This window comes from Mercenaria mercenaria, chromosome 4, assembly GCF_021730395.1.
Source record: "Mercenaria mercenaria strain notata chromosome 4, MADL_Memer_1, whole genome shotgun sequence".
Taxonomy (NCBI): Eukaryota; Metazoa; Mollusca; class Bivalvia; order Venerida; family Veneridae; genus Mercenaria; species Mercenaria mercenaria.
In genome coordinates, this window is record NC_069364.1 from 38,939,088 (window position 1) to 38,960,370 (window position 21,283).

Below are 21,283 nucleotides of genomic sequence, written 5' to 3' on the forward strand. Positions count from 1 at the left end.
TTTTGTCGTTAACGCTTATGCAAACTATTTAGGTTTTCATGATTTGTAGCCTTTTTAGATGATAAAAGAAACTTTCTTGGTTCACATGAAATTAGACGACGTAGAAACTACGGAATTATCATGACAGTTATAGTTGCTGTTTTAATATTTATTCATAAAACATTAAAAAGCTCTGACAATAGTTAGTGAGAGGTAGTTTTCTGAAAAATCGGGTCGTAAGAAGATCATAACTTGTCAAAGATTTTAAGTCTGTTGAAGAGTTGCAAAATGGTTAGCAACTCATATAGTGCAGACAAGACGTACTGACTGTCATATATGAGGCCGTTAGTATCTGCAGTATTTTAAACGGATTGATATCAGACGGTTTTATGCTGCAAAGTTTAATGGACATAATAATTTTGAAATAATTTACACGTTGTTAACGAAAGTCACAGTTGCATTTACAGTTGCAATAGTATTAATAGTTTTACAGATTTCTCTTCTGTTTTGAATTTTACGAAGAATACTTACACGATCTGCGATATAATATATATGTAAATCAACCACATGATATAAAAAGAAATCTCTTTTTCATTTTTGTACCCACATATAGACAGTACTACATAATAATAATACCATCTGAGCTTGAATTCTTTACATTTTTCACAATATAGTGTAATTAATTTCAAATTGTCTAAAAAAGAAATGCCATATTTCTTTAATATGATTTCTCTGTAATACACGTATTGCAATGTGTTACTTTCACGCACTCAACGGCTATCCACACGCGTCATCGCCTTGGACAAAAGAACTAGTATGTCTGCCAACACTATAGGCTATGGACGTAACAATAGTTCTGCGGTTTTTAACAAAGATGTCGGTCGGGGTACCTGCTTAATAATTAGTTTCTTTATGAATAATCACTAACATTTTTTTGTGTGAATTCTCCGTAGCAACAACAGCTGTTAGGCAGAAAATTTGTTGATTGGTTTTGTTACAACACGTATCAGAAAATATAAAGGTAAACATGTTTATGATTCTTCCAGTACATCCGTGACTGTCTTCTTCGTCTTGTTCATTTGTTAATCACACGTAGAGTGCGAGCTCTTAATATTTGGCTGTCGAGCATATATCAATTCATAAATGCACCCACCCCCCCCCCCCCCCCCCCCCCACACACATACACATACAGCGCTCTTTCGGTATTATTAACTAGAGAATTACGTTTAAGTCATAGAGTTTCGTCAGCACAACCCATTATTGGTAGTTCAATCGACCGCATATGTGTTGCATCAGGTTTTAATTGGACATTGTTGTCATTCACGCACGCACGCAGCATCGCACTCCTTGACGTATGCACGTATTGCCTTACTTGACGGTATTATTTCTCGAACTAATGCCTCTAAATGAATATTTCGAATGGATCAAAAACTGATTTTCGCAACTATTAACGACAACGTTAAAAGGAAAGGACGAATAATAATGTAATAATTAAATTAAGTAGCCAGTGGTATTGTTCCATTCGCAAGAACAGTTAAAGCTAATTTATTGTTTTATTCATGTTTTATGTATTTAAATGCTTAGCGTCAAGAAATTAGGCTTCTTTGCGATGTTTATTAACAGGAAATTATAGTTTAAAGAAATAGTATCTCTCAGTCAGCAAACCCATATTGGTTGCAAGGTTGACCGATGTGTGATGCATCTGGTTTTTATTGGACCATTGTTGTTTATATAACACACACGCACGCACGCACGCACGTATGCACGAACATCAGCCTACATTAGCCTGTAACTTGACGGTATTATTTCTCGAACTAAAATGCCTCTAAAATGAATTATTTTCCGATCGGATCTTAAACGATTTTCTCGCAACTATTAACGACAATGCTAAAAGGAAATGAGAGAATGTAAAAAAATGTAAATAAATTAAATTTTAAGTAGGCTCACTGGTGGTATTTTGTTCCACTTCGCAAATGAACAGTTAAAGTCATAATTTATTGTTTTTTTTATTCATGTTTTATGTTATTTAAAGTGCTTCAGCGTAATCGTAGTATTTTATTCTTAAATAAACACGCACTTGACGGTCAATATTTGTTTGAGCAGCGTTTATTGTCAAATGCAATTAATATGCTATGAGTTCGGAGAGCAGTTCTTTAAATGACTGGCTGAAAGTCTATAAATGAACATCAAAGAACTCGTGCATCTGCCGCACGTCGCACGCTACATGGAAGACAATGCCATTACATTTGACGATTCTGTGAATGTTTCCATCTGTGGACCCCGAACCCTGAAATGAGTCATACTATGTCATCCAGTTATCAAATTTTGAAGTAAACAGTATTTATACAAATCATTTACGGGAGCTGTTTCTTACACAGTATAAATACACCATTTTAAATGTAAGAAATTTCATTCATAGTGTTATCCATTCATGAATTCTGTTTTTGCTTTTTCTCCATTCATAATTCAATTCTTGCCAGCTGTCCGTTTAAATAGAGGAAAGAGGCTGTGGTATTTTCTGAATGAAGTATGAGGCGTCTTTCGCAAATTATTCGTTTTTGAGATAATAGTATTTTGGGCGTTATTTTAAATTACAACTTCAAATTTAAAAACTTGTCAGAATCATATAGAAACGGAACTGATATAGCGCACGCGCCAAATTTGAATAATACCAAACGCTTTTTAACCCTGAATAATGCGGCATCAAAAGTCTTTGTTTTCTCAAAATATGGTGCATTAAGATAACGGTATTCAATTCTTAAGCGATTGTAACATATTGAACTTAATGCGCGTGCTTTTATTTTGGTGTATAATGCCCTAATATAACTTATATAGCCAGCCTCTTAAACATCAAAAGGAATAACGGACATCTGTTTACTGCATACGCAATCAATAATTGATTTTCGCGAGCGTGAAATTAATAGCCACGTAACTTTGATTAAAAATAATCGTATGGCCCTTTTTAAATACATATTCTTCCGCGACATCTGCTTAAAGTTTCTTTTTTGTTGATTAATTCCGGAAAGTATTAATTGATCATTAAAAGGAATCAAATAATTCAAAATTAACATCTTACGCGTGCGGATTTTTTTTTTTAATTGAAATTAGTACTAAGGAGGGGTTGTTTTCTTCAAATATGCACTCAACGGACAGTGTGTCATGTAAACAGTGCTTTCAACGGGAGTGTGTATAGCGTGTTGAGTCAAATATACTCTCAACGGAAAGTGGACGTGCACGCTTTGGCTCACTGCAGTTTGCCCATATTGCGGAGCAAATTCTACAACCATCCTACACGAGAAGATTGTTACTGTCTTTTCAACTTGTTCGCCAGATCTCGCAAGACTCGGTCATGCCGCCATTGCAGCTGCAGCGCTATCTTAAAGGAAAAGGCAATGATGTTCTTATGATAATTCCATCCGCTAGGTTTCTTAAATCATTTAAAGAATTAAAAGAATTTTCAAAATCGGCTTAAAAATGAGAAAGTTATGGGCTTTTAACTATTTGATAAAAATTGTGGTCATTTTGTTTCCGTGGCAACAAAAAAAAAACAAAATGGTGGATTTATATAGTTTCTAGATATATACTAGTATTTGAACTGTCATTACTTATTTCTGTATAAAATCTCTACTTTTTCCAGCTATAACGAAAGAAATTACCATGTCTTACATCCTACAACCAAGAAACATACGAAATTAATCTATTAAAAGGTAATTTGCTAAATAAAGAATTGTGGAGTGTGTAAATGATGTCATATACACTCTAAAATGGCTGCCTCCAATATCTGCCATTTTCTTGATTTCAAACTGCCATATCTAAAAATTCTTTCAGCGTTATGAAAGGCTTGAGGATGGCTTTCATATAAAATTAACTTACTGTCAGGCTTTCCTTGTCTTTAAATAGAGACAATGCTGCTGTAGTAAAATGGAGATGTTGGGGGCTTCTGACCGGTGTAGGAAATTTAGCTGCGTGTGTTCAAATTTCCATAAGACTTACAAGTAAATAAAAGAAGAGAATGGATAAATAAAGAAATAAATCAGTAAATGTTATATGAATGAATAATTGAAGACGGTCCATAATGACTCAGCATGCGTGTCAGGTTATAAATTAACTCGAAAGTGAAATTTATATATTGATATATGTGCAGTTTTCGGAATAAATACTGTTTAAACCTAGTTGAAATGTCCGTTTACATAACTGTAGATGAAGTGGCCAAGATCAGATACATTGGTTAGCCCTAGATGATTGCCTGGTTCGTGTTCTAACTAAAAAAATATCAATATTTTTTTAACCATGGTTTTGTTTAGGTTCAGGTCCCTTTGCCAAGGAAATATAGCCATACCCTATACGAACGAGTTGTAATGGGCCTGGATAACGACTGAGACCAAAAGCTTGTACCAGGAGTATACAGGAGCGTGTCTTATTTAGAAACATGTTGGCAAAACAAAACTAAGATTTATCAACCAATTCCAATATTCACTTTCACTGCAAAATTATTTTTGCCTGTTGGATAAGACCTATATGCCCATATGTAAAATGCAGACACTTTTTGGAAGTTCGGTTAAATTTAGGATACGGTTAACTCTGAAATGGTATACATTATACGCTAAAATATTTTTGTCTTAAGATTGACTTTGATAAAAACGTATGTCAAACATGCTCGGTATCGTTTTATCTCGCAAATAAATCATTTTAACAAGAATATTGACAGTCAAGTGTCGACCACAACAAGGAAGCAACTCAAATTATGTAAAACTGTCATAATTCAACTAGAGATATTTTATGACCACTTTAGATTTAAACTGAAGTATACTCCAATGATTTGCCCTCAAGTTAGGTATTAAGTTTATACAATTTCTTTTTTTGTGCCCGCTAGGTAATTAGTAATCATACTGGTCATCAGTCACTACGAACATCATCGTCGTCGTCGTCATCATCATCATCATCATCATCATTGACAACAACAACAACAACTGCAACAACAACATAAATAACATAAACAACAATAAAACAACAACAAAATTAACTGTTTCATGTATTTTCCATGCGTGTATCAAACGTTTATTGAAAGATATAAGCAAGATTTCATGCTAAATACGCTTTTGATAATTTACAAAATTTTGATCATTTTTAATCGGCTACAAAATGCGAGCAAGATTTCTCAGACCGTGGATAAAATGAAACATGAGGCGCTCCATGGGCGGTTCATACTATGATTACACTGATTTTATATGGCAATTTAATTTTTGGGAAGGTGTTACAGAGTCAAGATGGGATCAAGTGATAATTTGAATACCATAACAGAAAATCAATCAGGGTAAGCCCGCCTAATAAAAACTTTGATTCTGTTATCATATCTGTACAAGTTTGCGAGTTTAAACCCGGCTCCAGATGGGAGATAGGACCATTAAGACCTCGAAACTTTGATCCTATTAAAGGGTGTTATAAAGAGATAATAGCGGGAAGTTAAGAAAATTGTCTATCTAATAGGGCAAAATAAACTTTGAACCTGGGTGGGAAAGCCGACAGAGATCAAGTATTTGATGTCTGAAGATGCGACTTAGCAGATAGTAACAACAAAATCGGTGCTAATCTGTAAACAATTTTATTGTTATAATTTGGGAATAAAATCAGAGGCGGCACGTTGAATGACTTTGATGGAGCAACAGTTAACTTTGTAATGTGTAAATAAGGTGCTAACCCCTGTAGAAATAAGATTTACTCTCCGTATCAACAAACAGCTTTGTATTCTTATTTTTGTTATTGTTGGTGTAAACGACGCTTTGTCGGCATCCGTTATGTTTCTTTATGCGGTCCCAGAAGTCATCTTACGCGGAAAAAATAATCAGCCTTACTTTTAGAAAGGCAAATGAATGAAAACATAAAAAAAAATCATTATAAAAATACGGTTTCACGTCATACATAATGAACACAACCATGCAACTGTTATGATTTCATTTGCAAAGGGTCTTCCATTTCCTTTTCAGTGTATAAAGCTCGAATTTAGTTTATACATGATTATTTTTAGGTCGATTGTGAAGTAAGTTCTACAACTTGTGTTAATCACTCTCGTACCTTATTACCTGATGGAATCCATCGCCACGAGCTACTGGTACCATTTTTTCACGTTTTTGGTATGACGCGGCCGAGGATCGAATCCACGACCTCCCGCACTCGAAGCGGACGCTCTACCACTAGGCTATCGAGGCGGAATTTACGAAGGTAATAGGCAAACAAAATAATCTTCTGACAAAAATTTTAGATACTGCTCTGTTTCACTAGAATATTTTATATACAGCAAAATTAATTCCATGACTATTTTACTTTTTGGATAAAAATCGGTTGGTTCGTGAAAAGCATTTTCTTAACCTTTATTCAGAAACACTGTGTCGTAAACGTGCATAGACAAATCTTCTGATGGTGTTATTTGTTTGCTTATTCAGTTTCCAAAAGACACCGACAGCAGAATAATGGACATGTGAAATACCCGCTAATCCCGGATTATCTATTTTATAACAATGGAATCGGAAGTAAAAACGTACCCCAATTTTCCAAAGTGTTAGCAGTTACTTCATTAAATAAATAATTCAGCGAATATTAAAGTTTTTCATTGTTGCTTTTTCCACTGATTATTGACACAGGTGTTTACAATACAACCAATCTTTCCTGCTGATAAGAAACTGAGAGGAAAAAAATGCATTTTAACCCGCTAACAATGCTTTTAAATCCTTGATCTTATCATAATCTTTAAACAGTCCCATGCTGAAAATTGAAAAGGTATACTAGCTGCCGGGTTTCTGGGTTCTTAAGATCGTTCCGATCACATAGAAATTTTAGATTTGTTGTAAACTTTCATGTCCAACTAATTTGTCGGTTGTTTAAGGTAATGACAGGCAATGATGGAGTGTCGGCAAAGTCTTTTAAAATCGAATAACTTGAAGACAAATTACATACATCTTCTGACCATAAATTTAACGTATATCATGGCCATTGTCAAACATAAGTAACAACAGAGGAAAGAGTGCGGCACCTTGCGGGTACGCAGTAATTTGTCACAATTATGTTTTGTGGTCAGTCGCCGACGTATCAAACACATCGGTCGGACAGGTAAAGTTACTGCGGCAAAATGTTCAAAGTATTACTCTTTAATTTTTAGGTCATAAATAATGGTATATATATAATTTGGTGTCATTATAATGTCTTCGTGACGGTATGTAAGTTTTCATGTTTTGACGTTTTGGAGTATGTGAGATCGGTATATGGTTACACCTTCATGCGAAGATGAAGGACAGAACAGAACAGAACATATAGCATATTGTGACTTGTATACAAGTGCACCATCGGCGACACATACATAGCACATTAACAAATAAAAACAATCACATAATCAATGACTAGTTAATATGTTTCACCACAAGTAATATATCAGACAAACAATTGAGGATGAGCAGTATAAAACTAATTTGTAATTCAGAATAGAGTTCATGCAATAAACGAAAATCGTTTCATGCAAATTGCTGGTATACAGAAAACGAATCATTGTAATAATGTAAAAATAATAATCATTTAACTGACTGCAGTATGAATTAGATTGATTAACGACGGAAAACTATATTCTCACTTCATTTTTTTCGAAGTGTCATTATTGACAAAATCTGTCCAAAGTCAACACATTTTACAGTGTTTGACAAAAAACTCAACTGCTAAGTAAACAAAGAGATGCATAGATATCATTCATTATCTCCAAACTTTAAAGAGCATAAATTTATTTACGGACATTAACAATTTTCGTACAATTTACAGAAAAATTAGGTCCTATATCATAAACTAGAGACATTCAGTAACCATCTATGCATATTCATGCCAATTATTTTAGTGATTTAAATAGGCACAGCACTTAAAAGCACACGTGTACAAAAGCTTATCAATATATATTTTCATATTGTATAAGACAAACGTTTCAAAGCAACTGCTGAAGTGATTATTTTAATTAAGTTTTTTTTTGTTGGGTTTAAATTCACACAGACACAATTATAGGTCATATGGCGACTTTCCAGCTTTGATGGTGGAGGAAGACCCCAGGTGCCCCTCCGTGCATTATTTCATCACGAGCGGGTACCTGGGTAGAACCACCGACTTTCCGTAAGCCAGCTGGATGGCTTCCTCACATGAAGAATTCAACGCCCCGAGTGAGGCTCGAACCCACATCGGTGAGGGCAGTTCAATATTACATCTCTAATTAATTAATTTTTGTATCAATATCTTATCCTGCATCTTTTTATTTCGAATATCAATTTTGCATTCGCGCCAAAATTTTCATCAAGTCATACTTGCGTCACGGGGGCAAATAAATTCAGTGTCACTTTTGAATTAAGATTTTTTTCAATAATAACAATCTCGCTGTTCAAATATTTAATTGTCAATACAATTTTCGAATATTTATAAACAGACGAAAAGTAAATATGACTATCTCATGACATTTAGACACTTCGAAAACTTGTGTACACATTATGCAATTTTCAAATATTATAAGCATTTAATAGATTTAATGGCGTATGAAAGAGATACGAGATTTGACACATATGAAACACATCTGTTCCATTATGTGTTTATTTTATGATTAAGTAGATATCCAATAACATAATTGTCAAATATCTAAAAGTAAATATTGTGGTAATAAAATATGACGAAAATATGTCACTGTAGTGACTGTGCGGTTGTGAGACGAGTAATTTAAATAATAGTATTTTTATGATTTCTGGTTCCTGCACACTGCCCAGCGCCTATACACTGCCCGGTCCTTGCACACCGTCTGGTTCCTGCACACTGCCAGGATGTTACACAATGTCCGGTTACCGCGCGGTTCCTGCACAATATGACAATGCCCATTCGGTTTCTTCAATATTATAACATTCTTCTTTGCTAAAACGCGGAACGTTTGATGTTAACTCATTTTAGTTATACCTTAGTTACAACAATACAACTGATATAATCGATTGAAAGTTTTGTCGATGATAAATAGATTTGCGATGATAAACTATTTAGTGAAAACCCTAACAAAAGAAGCGAGATATGGTGCGGTGTGTATGATAATGTCGCGTTAATTCTTCGTAAGACCGTTATCTAGTAACAATGTTCAAAATATCAACCGTTACTGTTCAAATTATCGCGGAACGTAAAAATCATAAAGAAGCGTGAAATGAGCTTGTCGCGAGCACAGAGAATTGAGACATCAAACGTTCCTGCGATCGATCCTGTTAATGATACAAAAGAAACGGAAAATTAGACGAAATTATTTATGGTGCATCAGTTATTATGATAATAAGATGCATTTGTATCATTCATCGGTTCAAACAATTTGATTTTTGCCGAAATTAATTGAAAACAATTGGCTTTCGAGATCTTGCTGAAGAGTTGCCGAAGCAAATCGTAAAAGCAAAGATAGTAGGACTGTTGCATCATTTCACATTAATGTAAAAAGATCTGAGATGCATAACCTACATTATTGTCTCACCTTCCTGCTCTGTACAAATGTGATTTAATAGGAAAATACAATCACAAACATATAATTGCGATATAATTTTTAGTCATCAATTAATTACATTGAGTGGTCATTTTAAGCCAAGTACCTAACAGCTGGTTCAATATCCCCAAGTACAACAAAATATCATTTTCTAAAGAAAATACAGAATACAATGTGCCTAGAGCGGTTTTTGACACAACCGTGTCGAATGAAATGCTTTTGAAATATACAAATATAACATATAATGAAAAGCAGTGTTTTAAGTGTGGTGTAAAGAGTGAAAATATCGTTGTGGTCACTTATTGCTACCTTGCACTACTATTGTGACACAACGGTGGAGGATAAAATACCGACACTTGTCCAAAATACGACAGGTGCAGCGGATATCGGAAACAACTTCACATACAATAGAAATTTACAACAACAAGAAAATGGGGAAGAAAAAACAAAACAAAAAAAACCCTGAAGTTTTTGGTTACTAGCGTTATTATGCTGGATACCAGCTTTTCTTTAATGACTTCCATCAACAGTCGCTCAATTGTTATAAGCTTAAAATGGTTACACCTTTTAAGAAAACATGCAGACGCTTCCAGGACACAACTTTTCAGAATCTCTGCAAAGAAAGGGTAGTTTAGACTAAACAAAATTATATCAAGGATGAACCATCACCAACATCCCAGTTCCCCTTTTAAAAATAGCATTTTTTCAAGGGTGACAAGTGGCTCTTCCTCAAGCGATTATTTGCTTAGATATACACAAAAGAGACCCAGCTCCTATACCCAAGAACGTAAATCGAAAGATAGATATTGAAGTCCCTGTCCAACCTAAGTACTATTTCATATAATACTCGTCATCATGCTCAGTAATTCATTTTTTTTTTCAAAAGACCGTTTGTACATATGGAGACGCAGGCAGTTTTTTTTTTTTTTTTGTTGTTTTTTTTTTCGTTAGCCTCGCCTTTGTTGTATTATACCGTTATTCTACGCAGGAGGAAAAAAAGATGCATTTTGCGGGTAATTAGATCCTGATTAATAAACGTTTACAGCCATGATTTTTTTTTCTGCCAGTCGTCACGTGTTCTTTTTTTTCCCAAATTTGTGTTCAATGTTGTTTGGCAAATTGCTTCATTGACAAGTTAAATGTCTAAGGTCATATCAATTTTTAAAGAAAACGACTGCAGATAAAAGATAAGATCGCCGCTTATTCTGTGTTATTGTAAATGAGGTCCAAACTAGTTTCAATTAATTACTAATGTTTTGGACGGTTAGTAAACAAATGATGAGCCCACTTAGCAATCTTGTCCCTTTCTTTGTACATTTATTTTTGTAAAGATAATTTGATAATTCGGAATATTCACAGTTCTATAAACATCAGGTTAAATGAAATGTAAAGATTCAGTTAACCGGAGTGACAGTGATTGGTTAATTGCCTGGCTTTCGTCTAAAAATCCTTCTGAAAACTATATCATTCTTTCAAATATGTAAAGATGCAGATTGCTATTTGACGCTGGAAACTTTTATTTTAAATCTGTGTTCATCAAAGAATCTTTTAATTTAACGGAAGAAATAGCACGTAATTACAATGTTGGTTATGACAATGTCGTTCAATTACTTGTTTTCTGAATATGTCGTAAATAAGACAAATTTATACGTCTTCATTTTTTTTATTCCTTTGTCCTGTTGATTCGAAATGTTTGTATGATGACAGAATGCGTGTAATAAGCTAAACGCGTGCCTGTAAATTGGATTCCATGGGTGTCACCAGACGGCGCAATACACAGCGCGTGCAGCCGCATGCCTCACGTGGATTCCAGAAATTTTAACAGAATGTCAGAAAGGATTTCCTGTGGATTCAGGTCTCTAACAGCGTCTGCGAATATACAGTTATAGCAATATATTAATCAGTGAACAGTTAATTAACACGTGTCATTTCCCGTTCTTTTATTTCGAGTACATGAAAGGAAGAATTCTTTCAATCAATATCTGACATACGAAGGGAAAATGATTATATATTTTTAAATCACATGTATATACATGTATATATATTTAGTGAATTCTGAATGGCAACATAAAATATGACATTTTCTTTTTTTTTTACATGTTTCAATCCGAAGTCAGATGATACAGCCCAAAGATATGTTTTGTTATATTTTCATTTCAAATATAGTGAAAATAGAGAGTCTATATCCTTTGCCCAATGACAACACGAAAACAAACCTTTCTGCTGATTTTTTGATTAAGTGGACAAATCCCCTAAAATATGTTCAAAGACAATGTTGCTAAACTTAATGATAAATAAAATTTGTTGGTGCTGAAATATAAAATATGTTCATAAATTATTTGCTAAAATGTGACTGTTATGTTAAGGTTTTTGTCCGCTTTGAAAAAAAAAATCTGCCAGCTGAGGCCAGTCCGTGGGACGGGGATAGGTGTGTGTGGGATACCCACTTTGGAAATATCAGCAGAAAGAGTTTTGTCCAGCAGGGACTTTGAACAACTCCCTTGTTCACTATCATACTAATGATAATCCACATTACAAAAAAAGAGGATTATTACTTCTAAACAGACTGCCTTTTTTTCTAGTGATTATTATAAGTGGGTAGTCTCTTTAATGAAGTAAAATTTATGATAACGTATAACCTTGCAAAATAAAATAAAGAGTACACTTTTTAGATTTAAATACTTTCATAAAGGCCTGTTGTTTTTTTTTTCCTTAACCAAGCGCGGCTGTATCTAACAATGACGTATGGAACCATCTCTATAAGGACATGACGCGACAACACAAAGAAAATGTATAATCTTCCTTAAACAGAGAGAGCCAAAACGATCGCGTGTCGCATGCCTGAGTTTGTTTAAGACTATTTGCAACTTGATAAGAAAATTTACCTTGTGCTGAACTTTTCGGTAATTTTAATTATCGGATCTTTCGGTTGCTTTGTCTTTTTCGTGAGCCATCTGTCTAAACATTTTCATAGATTAGAAGCGAATGCGTGGTGAACGGCACAATTAAATAATAAGTAGTGCTGAATATGTTTCAGTCAATAAAAACAGAGTCGAATTAATATCTAAATTGCTCTTAAGTGGTTAAATTGTGTAATAAAATATTGTTTTATGGCGTATGGTATTTCACTGGTCAGCGGGGAACGCGGCAGCTGTCCTTCTGTACGTTCAGTGTAGTCATAAATGATAAAATAATAAGGCAGAATGCGACGATGTTACATATGGAATACCGAAACTTTTAATATTTCATATACCTCTATCCCATTTGCATCTGTCAGGGGTTCGGTATGATCCCAAAAGGGGGCCGCGATTGACCTCAGATATGCAAGTGCAAACGTAACGGTATCAGAGTCACAGAATCTCTATTTTTTTCCTATCTAATTTGCAATTTTTATTTCAGTCTCATCTATGAACGATATAACCAGCAAATGTATGGTTATAAAACACAGCATTGCCATTCTTAAGACGGAACTATAAGAGACTATAATTATATTTACAATAAAAAGTCTAAAATTCTTTATCTGTAGAAGTAAAACTGCAAGATAAAAAGTCAGACTATTTCTGATAATCACTGCGCACCATACACCTAAAATGCGGTTAAAAACAATATTGGTAAATGCACTATGTTCACAGAAAAAAATACGTCGTTACTCTATGGTACCGACTAAAATAAAGTGATAAATGTTTTCTATTATTGCTAAATTGCTTCTGTCTTTTTTTTCTCTCTAGATGCAATTAATTTAAATAGTGTTAATGATTTTGTAAACAATTTATAAAGGAAGGAAGCAATAAACATAAGTTTCTAAATAATAGACATTATCTATAATGATGTAATTAGAAATAATTCATAATTGCAACAAATTAATGTTCATTGAAGTTCCGGTCTCCTAAATAGCTATGTTGCGGCAATGAATTATCCTAGAATATCTTTATCTAATATACAGTATGAAAAAAAAATGAGTGGAAAAGTCTTAAAAAAATTCGTGTTTCAACTCGCAATATTTCACCAAAATGACAAGCTTGGGCATGTCTGTCGAAACTTAATATTGAATTGCCTCCCCTGCATTGTTATCTTCCGACAGACCTTTAACTTTAAACTTTTTGCCATGTTGCGGCAAAAAAGCAGAATAAACTTGCAGATCTACGTTATAAATAATGAATGTATCAACATGTATTTAATACTTAATGCTATAGATTCGGACTCAATCTTACAGTCCTCACTCAAATTTGTTTAAGGTGACGTGACCTAGATTACTGTTGGGAGGGTACTGGCATATTATAAAATTTGTGTAAAATCAACACCTGCAAATTTCATTTCCTTATTCAACCAGACAATTTTGCACACAATGTATTTTAATTTTCCTGCTTCGTGCAATTAAAGACAATTGGTGTTTAATATATTTCACATCTTTTAATCAGTTGGTACGGAAATTTCGCGACTCGTCTTGACTAAGCCTGCCTCTGGCAAAACGTAAACACTAACATGTCATTATCCCGCACAGATCATACAGCTAACCAATCAGCGCGCGCTAATTTTACATGCGCTGTCATGTTTAACTACGCCCCGCCCACAAGCCTCGTTGGGCAGGCATCTATATTTAGACAATTAATCAGTAACATTTCACTATTCGCTTCGTAGTTTACAGCAAACGGACGTAAATTTTGTGCGGAAACAATTTGTTGTTTTACTTTGGAATTATGCCTGTGCGTTTAGGAGTTAAATTTGGATCCATGGAGAATAAAGGAGTACGTAGATGTCTGTTTGGAATTCCTGACCATGATGAACTTAAAAAGGAGTTAAAAGCTCAGCTAGAACAGACATCATCTGAGATGAAGAACACTTGGAATTTTGACCCTTTGCTGGATCAGCCCCTAAACGGCCGATACGAGTGGAATTTACCCGAAAAGGACGAATACGTGCCGTCTTTCTACACGAAGCAGTACAGACCAACTAAATTCAGAAGTAGAAGGAATGTTCTGTCAGAAATTGACCCAAAATCAGCAGGGAGCGACTTGACACCTCCAGCTTCACCCATTTTATCTGTGCCCATCATCGCACGATTGTCCCCAGAAACAGAATCGGACATTGAAGCAGAGGCTATAGAGATGAAAAGGGAGAATGAAACTACACCTGAAGCCCGTGTCGTGAGACAAACAAAAATACCAGGTAAGCGTGAGCTTTTTGAAAATTCTGAATTACTCTGGTTGTAATCCCGTATTTTTACTCCAGCGATTATTTAAGATACGAAGCGTGACTCATTTTATATTCCCCTCGCGTAAGAAATTAAAGGTAACTCGGTCCTCAATCTTGAGTTGTTAGTAAAACTGTTTTTTTTTTTTTTTTTTTTTTTGGTAGCGTATCTCACAACCTATTTTCTAGCTTGGCGTTGTTTGAAAAGATATACGTATTTCCAATAATCAAGATGAGACGAAATAAAGTTTTTAAATGAGGACAGATCGTTTCTGTCACAATATGAGAACAGATGAAATAGCATGTTGTAGTCGTACTATTTATTTTGGTTTATAGCAACAATCGAAAGGCGGGTATTTAAATTCAACGTGTTTAGTCGGGTCGATTGAATTTCTGCGGGAAATCCGTTTTCTGCTGTCTTTATTTGTTCCTATTCACAAATTGAAATCTATTGGCGGATTGTGTATTCGTGTCCGAACTTGTCAATTTCCCTGTATTTTATTCGCCCGTGTCAAGTGCGATTTTCCCTCCGTTCATTCATAACATGGACAAGTTGATTCCTATCCCTTGCTTTTGTTTACACCAGTATGTACTTAAAACCTAATATTGAATGTATAGTTCTATTGTTTATGCGATATAATACTTCCTTTATTTATTGGATAGTTTTAGTTGGTTTTTTTTTTTTGCAAATCTACAGAATTAAAATTGTGTAGCTGTTTGATCAATATATGTTAATTTATTATATACATATTTTCCTTTTCTTTACTTGATTTGTCATGAAAATTTCTAAGTAATGTTCTGATTTGATTTTAAATGATACGGAAAAAAAGTTCGGAACATCTTTTGGTTATTTGGAAAGTTCATGTATTATACATGACTGCGTTATAGATCCCCGTTCTTGTCTGATAATGTTACATATACAGTGCATTGATTTTCCATTTCTTTATTTGTAATATTGCCAGATGTTCTATTTAAAGCCTTTGTGTACGTGAAAGCCAATAAAGAGAGGGTCACTTTGGGTTAGAATAGGCAAATTATACGACTGGCAACAATTATTGATATCAAAAAGCAACGCCGTATGTTTGCATAAAGTTGTTTAAAGTCCAGTATTACTCTCACAAATTTAATTTGTTTGTATAGGTCATTAATGCAAGGTCTGAAAGGTGTTAATTGGTTTACTCCAAACATACTGATTCAATAAAAGTTTGAAAGCAACGTAATTCTACTTCTGTTTATATTGTGGGACTTGTAGGAAAATATGTTACCAGAACGGCGACAAACCCAGGGTGATTTAAAACTGTTCTTTTCTTTCATTTATATATTTTCTAATTCCCATGCTTTATTTTCCAGAATATATGAGAGTGAAAAAGAGGCGATTGTCAGAAGACTACAGTAGTGAAGATGATTCAAGACCCTCAAAGAGCGCCAGAACGTAGCTCTATAAAATAGAGATATATCTTTATTTATTGGTAAGTTTTTTCAATAAAGTAATTCACTCGCTTTTATAGGTTTTATAAAATGATACAATATTTCTTGATAGATGCAGGTGGCGGATGAAGTGAAATCACGTATCCGTCACATAAGTTTACTAGATCTAGTGGTAGTAAAAAAAAGTTGTACAACACGATTTGCATAAAGCTCGACCTGCCGTGTGAAACTCTCCAGCGAAATATTACAGAGATACCACGTGACCCGTTGTCGAGGTTACTGGCGCGTAGCTTTGGTCTAAATATAGCGACTACTACCATGGTAAATAGGCGGCCGCGTGTTGTTGTATAGGGGTTTATGTCCGATAAACAGTTGAATTTATACATGAAACGTGGGAAAATGAGATATCGGGTTATAGTAGCCTTTTGTTGATAAATACACCACCACTTTAATAGATTGTTATTGAATTGCTTGGTAACAATTTTCTTTTCTTTTCACAGCTTACCAAAGCAAGTGCTAGCCGGATTGGTGCATGTGGTACCCAGACATCACTATTACATTGAAGAACGGGTCCTTGGTTAAAATCATGGATTATGAAACTCTGCAAAATCTCATGTAAACTTGTAAGAAGAAAAAACAGCCCGTTTATAAGTTTGTATGTGTTAGACACATTTTGAACATTAATCTATGGAAAACCAGGCGTTTCAGCAAACAATGATCTCAGCATGTGCATGTTAGGTTACCATGACTACGGCTACTATAGAATGTGATAGATTAGGGACCTCTAGGACATTCACCATAAAATGGACAAGCCAGACAGAGATACAACACCAGCTGGTTTTAGTTTGAGCAACTTTCAAAGTTGCTTAATTAGTTAGTGAGAGAATTTAGCCCTATGATAATATCATTCAATGAATAGCATATTTAATGTATACTTCAACTTCATACACAAGTAGATTTTTGTTATATCCACACACCTGGACTTAGACCTTAATTTATTAATCAAAGTATATTTATGCATTCAAATACATTATGATTCAGTATAGGCAAAATTATAAATTCATTGAGTCTCTTTGTTAGAGGAGTAGGTGAGTATAGCCTGCAGCAGTTTTATCTATTTCTCATTAAGTTAAGACACACTATTGACAGATATTGATGTATTACATTAAACAGTGAAATAGCTTAAGGGATCTTTGTATTGAGAATGGTATATTTATTAGGTCATTTGTAAAACATGATATTAGAATTCCTATGTCTAGTGTTTGTAGGTTTTGTACACATTCTTAAATTACTACCTGTCATCCTATTATCAGATAGTCAATAATTAAAGTTGCGTAATGTAGTTAGATCTGATAGAGCCCAAACTGTCTTAAAAACAGACAGTGTAAAAAACCCACCATTTTGTGTTCCATTGAAAAATCATATCAGGGTTCATTTTAAATAGTTATAGAAGTATTCTGCTTGTTTTACAAGTAAAAAGTTGAGAAAATCTTGTATATTGAAATGTATTTTGCAAAGAATTTATCTGTCATTTCTAGTCAGAGTAAAGAAAACTTTCCGGATTATTTTTTGAATGAATCTACATTTGAAAAATAATCATAAGGAGGCATGTTATTTTATTCCGACTGTTTGAATTTGAAAAAATCTTTGCTTGATATATTTATACAAGATTTTAAGTATATAGCTGATATTTTTAGGGAAATTTAATGTATTTAGGTAGTAGTTTAATGTCAGTTGAGGCCGTGTAACTTTACATTATTTTTTTAGTTAAATGTTACTCACAATGCTTTCTTGTAAAATGCGTTAGGATTATGCAGTGAATTTGAAATCTTTGCTGTATAATGCATCTAACATGTTTTCTGCGGGTGGCATTTGAGTGCTCTTTTTTGCTTTAATAAATAGATGTAAAGTTTCCATGGTGCTGATGCTGTAAGCAATTCTTTTTCTGACTGGGTATCATTTTTATTCAAGAATACGGATGTTTTAAGGAAACTGAAATAACACAATGTAACCAGTCCAGGTATACCCAGAATGCATTTCATTAACCATTGTAATTGGTGCAATTTTTTTTCAGCATTTAATGTATGCATTGTCATTATGTTATTTTGTATGATATTTTAACTTACACAGTTATGTCATTTGATAAATTTGTTTACATTATACTAAGTAATTGATTCCCATTTAAACATTTGCTCATGATGGTAAATTTACATCTTCTAATTTTTAGGTTAAAAATGGGAGTTTGGCGATTTTGTTGGTTTACTCATTCGGTCATGTCAGGAGTTGCTGTTAGTCAAATAATAGATATGTTGGAATAATACATATGCTTATGAAATGGCCATTATTTATACAAATTATTGTTTGTATCAATAGTGATCAGTATGTGTTATATCCATTCAAATCCAGAATGACTTCAGCTTTCTTGACTTCACTACAATATTAAATTGATTTTAAACTAACAGATTATTAATTTTGTTTCGATTGAAAGTTACAAAAATTACTTTAATATTTGGTTGTTGACCACAAATTGGTTATGTGCAATTTATTAAAACTCATCCGAGGATGGGTTTGAAGTTGTTGATCTCAAAAAATATTTAATTATGAAATTATCTTGCTTTTTTTTGTGTGAAAATGTTGTAAATAAAAATATACACGAAGTGTATTATTATTATATGGACGATGTTATTTATTATTTATATTTTGGAGGCGATGATAGAAGTGTAAAGTTTTTGAAGTACTATCTTTTGACGGTTTATTTTTAGCTTATTAATTAAAAAGCATTTTTAAATGGATGTCCAGTTTACCATATGAAAGAAATACTTTTTTGTTTTGGCTTCCTGCTAAACTCCAATAAAAAAAATTCAAAATTTATTTTAAAACATTTTTTTCCCAGCTGAATGTAGTGTTACAAGATCAAAAGATGAACTTCAATTTCTTTACATTTCTGATAGTATAAAAATGTGAACCAGAAAGCAAACATTAAGTTAAAAAATGCCATCAGATGTCTTGCCAAAAAATAGCTGTAACTTGAGAAGAACATTCAATGCAGAATAGTAACTTCTTTCTTTCTTTCGTTTTTGCTTGGAAACAAAATGTTCCAATTCAAATTAACTTTTTCTGGTTCACTGTTCTGAAATGGTAAAGTTTAAATGTGTTGTTACCACAGATCTCAGAGGCAGTGTTGATATGTTGCTATTTTAAGGTCATGTACCAAACATTGACCTTTGGTTAAGCTTATTAAATCCATCACAAAATTTTCTAAAGATTGGGATACTTGCAAGCTTTTAAATATTTTACCTTTCAAAGTTAGTTGTATTTTTGAAACTGTTACTGAGTGAACATGTCTCTTACCCTGTATGTTGTCAGGGTCTTTAAAAAAAACTATTTTTAGTGACTTAATGAAGTATATAGACAGTGTTGATAGACTAACTTGGAAAGAATATACAACTAGTGGTCGTTAGTATTCCTTTATGCGACCATTCGTAATATGATGAATTGTTTTATATATTTGAAAAAAATAAAAATGCTTTTAAGTTGACAAAGGTTTTGTTATTGTTCTATTTATTAGCTGATAATGAGGAAATGACAAAAAAGGTTGACCCAGACCAGCTTTCCTGAGTGTGGTTACATGCAGACCAGAAACTGCCGTTGATACTACTATTGTAAATGCACTTTTTGAATGGCTTGCTGGTCAATGAATTGGACTGATCTATACTCACTTATTATTACCCCCCCCCCCCCCCCCCACCACTCTACTAAGTAAAAGCAGAGTTTTTTCCCTTGATTCTGAAAAAAAGAATTAGGAATTTTCAACTAGATCTAAGTAACCGTTCGATGGATCTTCTTGAAACTTCACACAATAGGAAGGACTATGGGATAGTGGTACATGCACAACTTCCGTCCAGATCTATACAGTAATTAAGAGTTACTGATACATGTTGTTGTACAATCCGAAAATTCCCATATAAATTATAAATAATCCTTGAAGGATCTTCATGAAATCTTAAACAAATATGAATCACTTTTAAACAAACTGAGATCACTATAGGACAGTGGTGCGTGCACATCTTGATCAGGAGCTCTTCTTATCAGTTACTGCAGAGTTACTGCCCTGTTACTGATTTTTTTTTAATTTATAAAGTCCAACAAAAAGTAACACATTGATGGAAACATAATTACAAATGTAGACCACTATGGGACAGAGTTTTTTCCCTTGATTTGGTAAGAAAGAAGGCACAGCCCTATTCTACATTATTGTGTAAATCTGGAAATCAAGTATCTTTCAAAATAAAGTCCCTTCGTTCACCAAAAAACTTCTTTGGTTGGGGATATAAATGCACTGAATTTGCTTGTTCAACATTTAACTTCTTTAGTGATAAGGCTGATGAATAGATGAAATTTGCAGCACCGTTACTATTGAATGCATTGGTGGAAGCACAAGTATTCACCATAACGAAAACCGTATCGCGTGCATGATTCGTACATGCATCATAGGTCAAGGTGGCCTGATAAGCCCAATTTCTGTTAAGGCCAGATTGTCCCATTTCGGATAAAATAACATAAAAAGTACCTGTTCCCATCTGTTACTCTCCAAAATGCTTTGTTCTGAAATAATGTAAATTACATATACACTAGAAATTACAAGGTAACTTCAACAGAAACAGATAGTGTTAACAGTTACCCCAGGCCAAAATTCCTCTATAATTGCGGCTATTTTAGTTCCGCTGGCAAAACGATGTAATTATAAGCTGAAAAGTATCAAACTTGTGCCTTTTGTTATGTCATTATCAATACTAAGTAAATATTTATGGTTGTTTTCATTAACAATTTAAAAAGTTTAGTCAGCAGAATGGTCTGTTTTGATGTTGTTTTGATACTGTAGCTGCTAATGGCATTTTACTATATAAATCAGTTAGACAATTCATGGGCCTGAAGACAGATGTCCACTCTACAGACAAACGGCTTTTTTATTTGACAACATCATCATTATATTATTATTATTATACCAGATTTATATAGAACCCTTTCATGATAAACACGTTCAAAGGGGCTTTACATATATAGAAAAATGGTTCAGTTATCTTAATTGTTCGTGTAATTTTAATTAGACAATTCAGTTACGACAGCAGACGTGTTCCCAACGTGAGATTTTGATGACAAACATTT

The 21,283-nt window shown here is 33.7% G+C and overlaps 1 protein-coding gene across 1 annotated transcript; it reads left to right on the forward strand.

The window, feature by feature from the left end:
* Nucleotides 1–14,117: 14,117 nt before the first annotated feature.
* LOC123551494 (cyclin-dependent kinase inhibitor 1B-like) lies at nt 14,118–19,659 on the forward strand. The gene is made up of 3 exons (XM_045340476.2): nt 14,118–14,665; nt 16,040–16,158; nt 16,618–19,659. Exons 1-2 carry the CDS (start codon nt 14,197–14,199, stop codon nt 16,123–16,125), a joined length of 555 nt encoding a protein of 184 aa, XP_045196411.1. The 5' UTR covers nt 14,118–14,196; the 3' UTR covers nt 16,126–16,158; nt 16,618–19,659.
* The last annotated feature ends 1,624 nt before the right edge of the window (nt 19,660–21,283 follow it).

Coding starts and splice junctions, on each gene's coding strand:
- LOC123551494 (XM_045340476.2), top strand. CDS start 14,197: ATGCCTGTGCGTTTAGGAGTTAAATTTGGATCCATGGAGAATAAAGGA. Junction 14,666..16,039: donor GAGACAAACAAAAATACCAG/GTAAGCGTGAGC, acceptor TTTATTTTCCAG/AATATATGAGAGTGAAAAAG.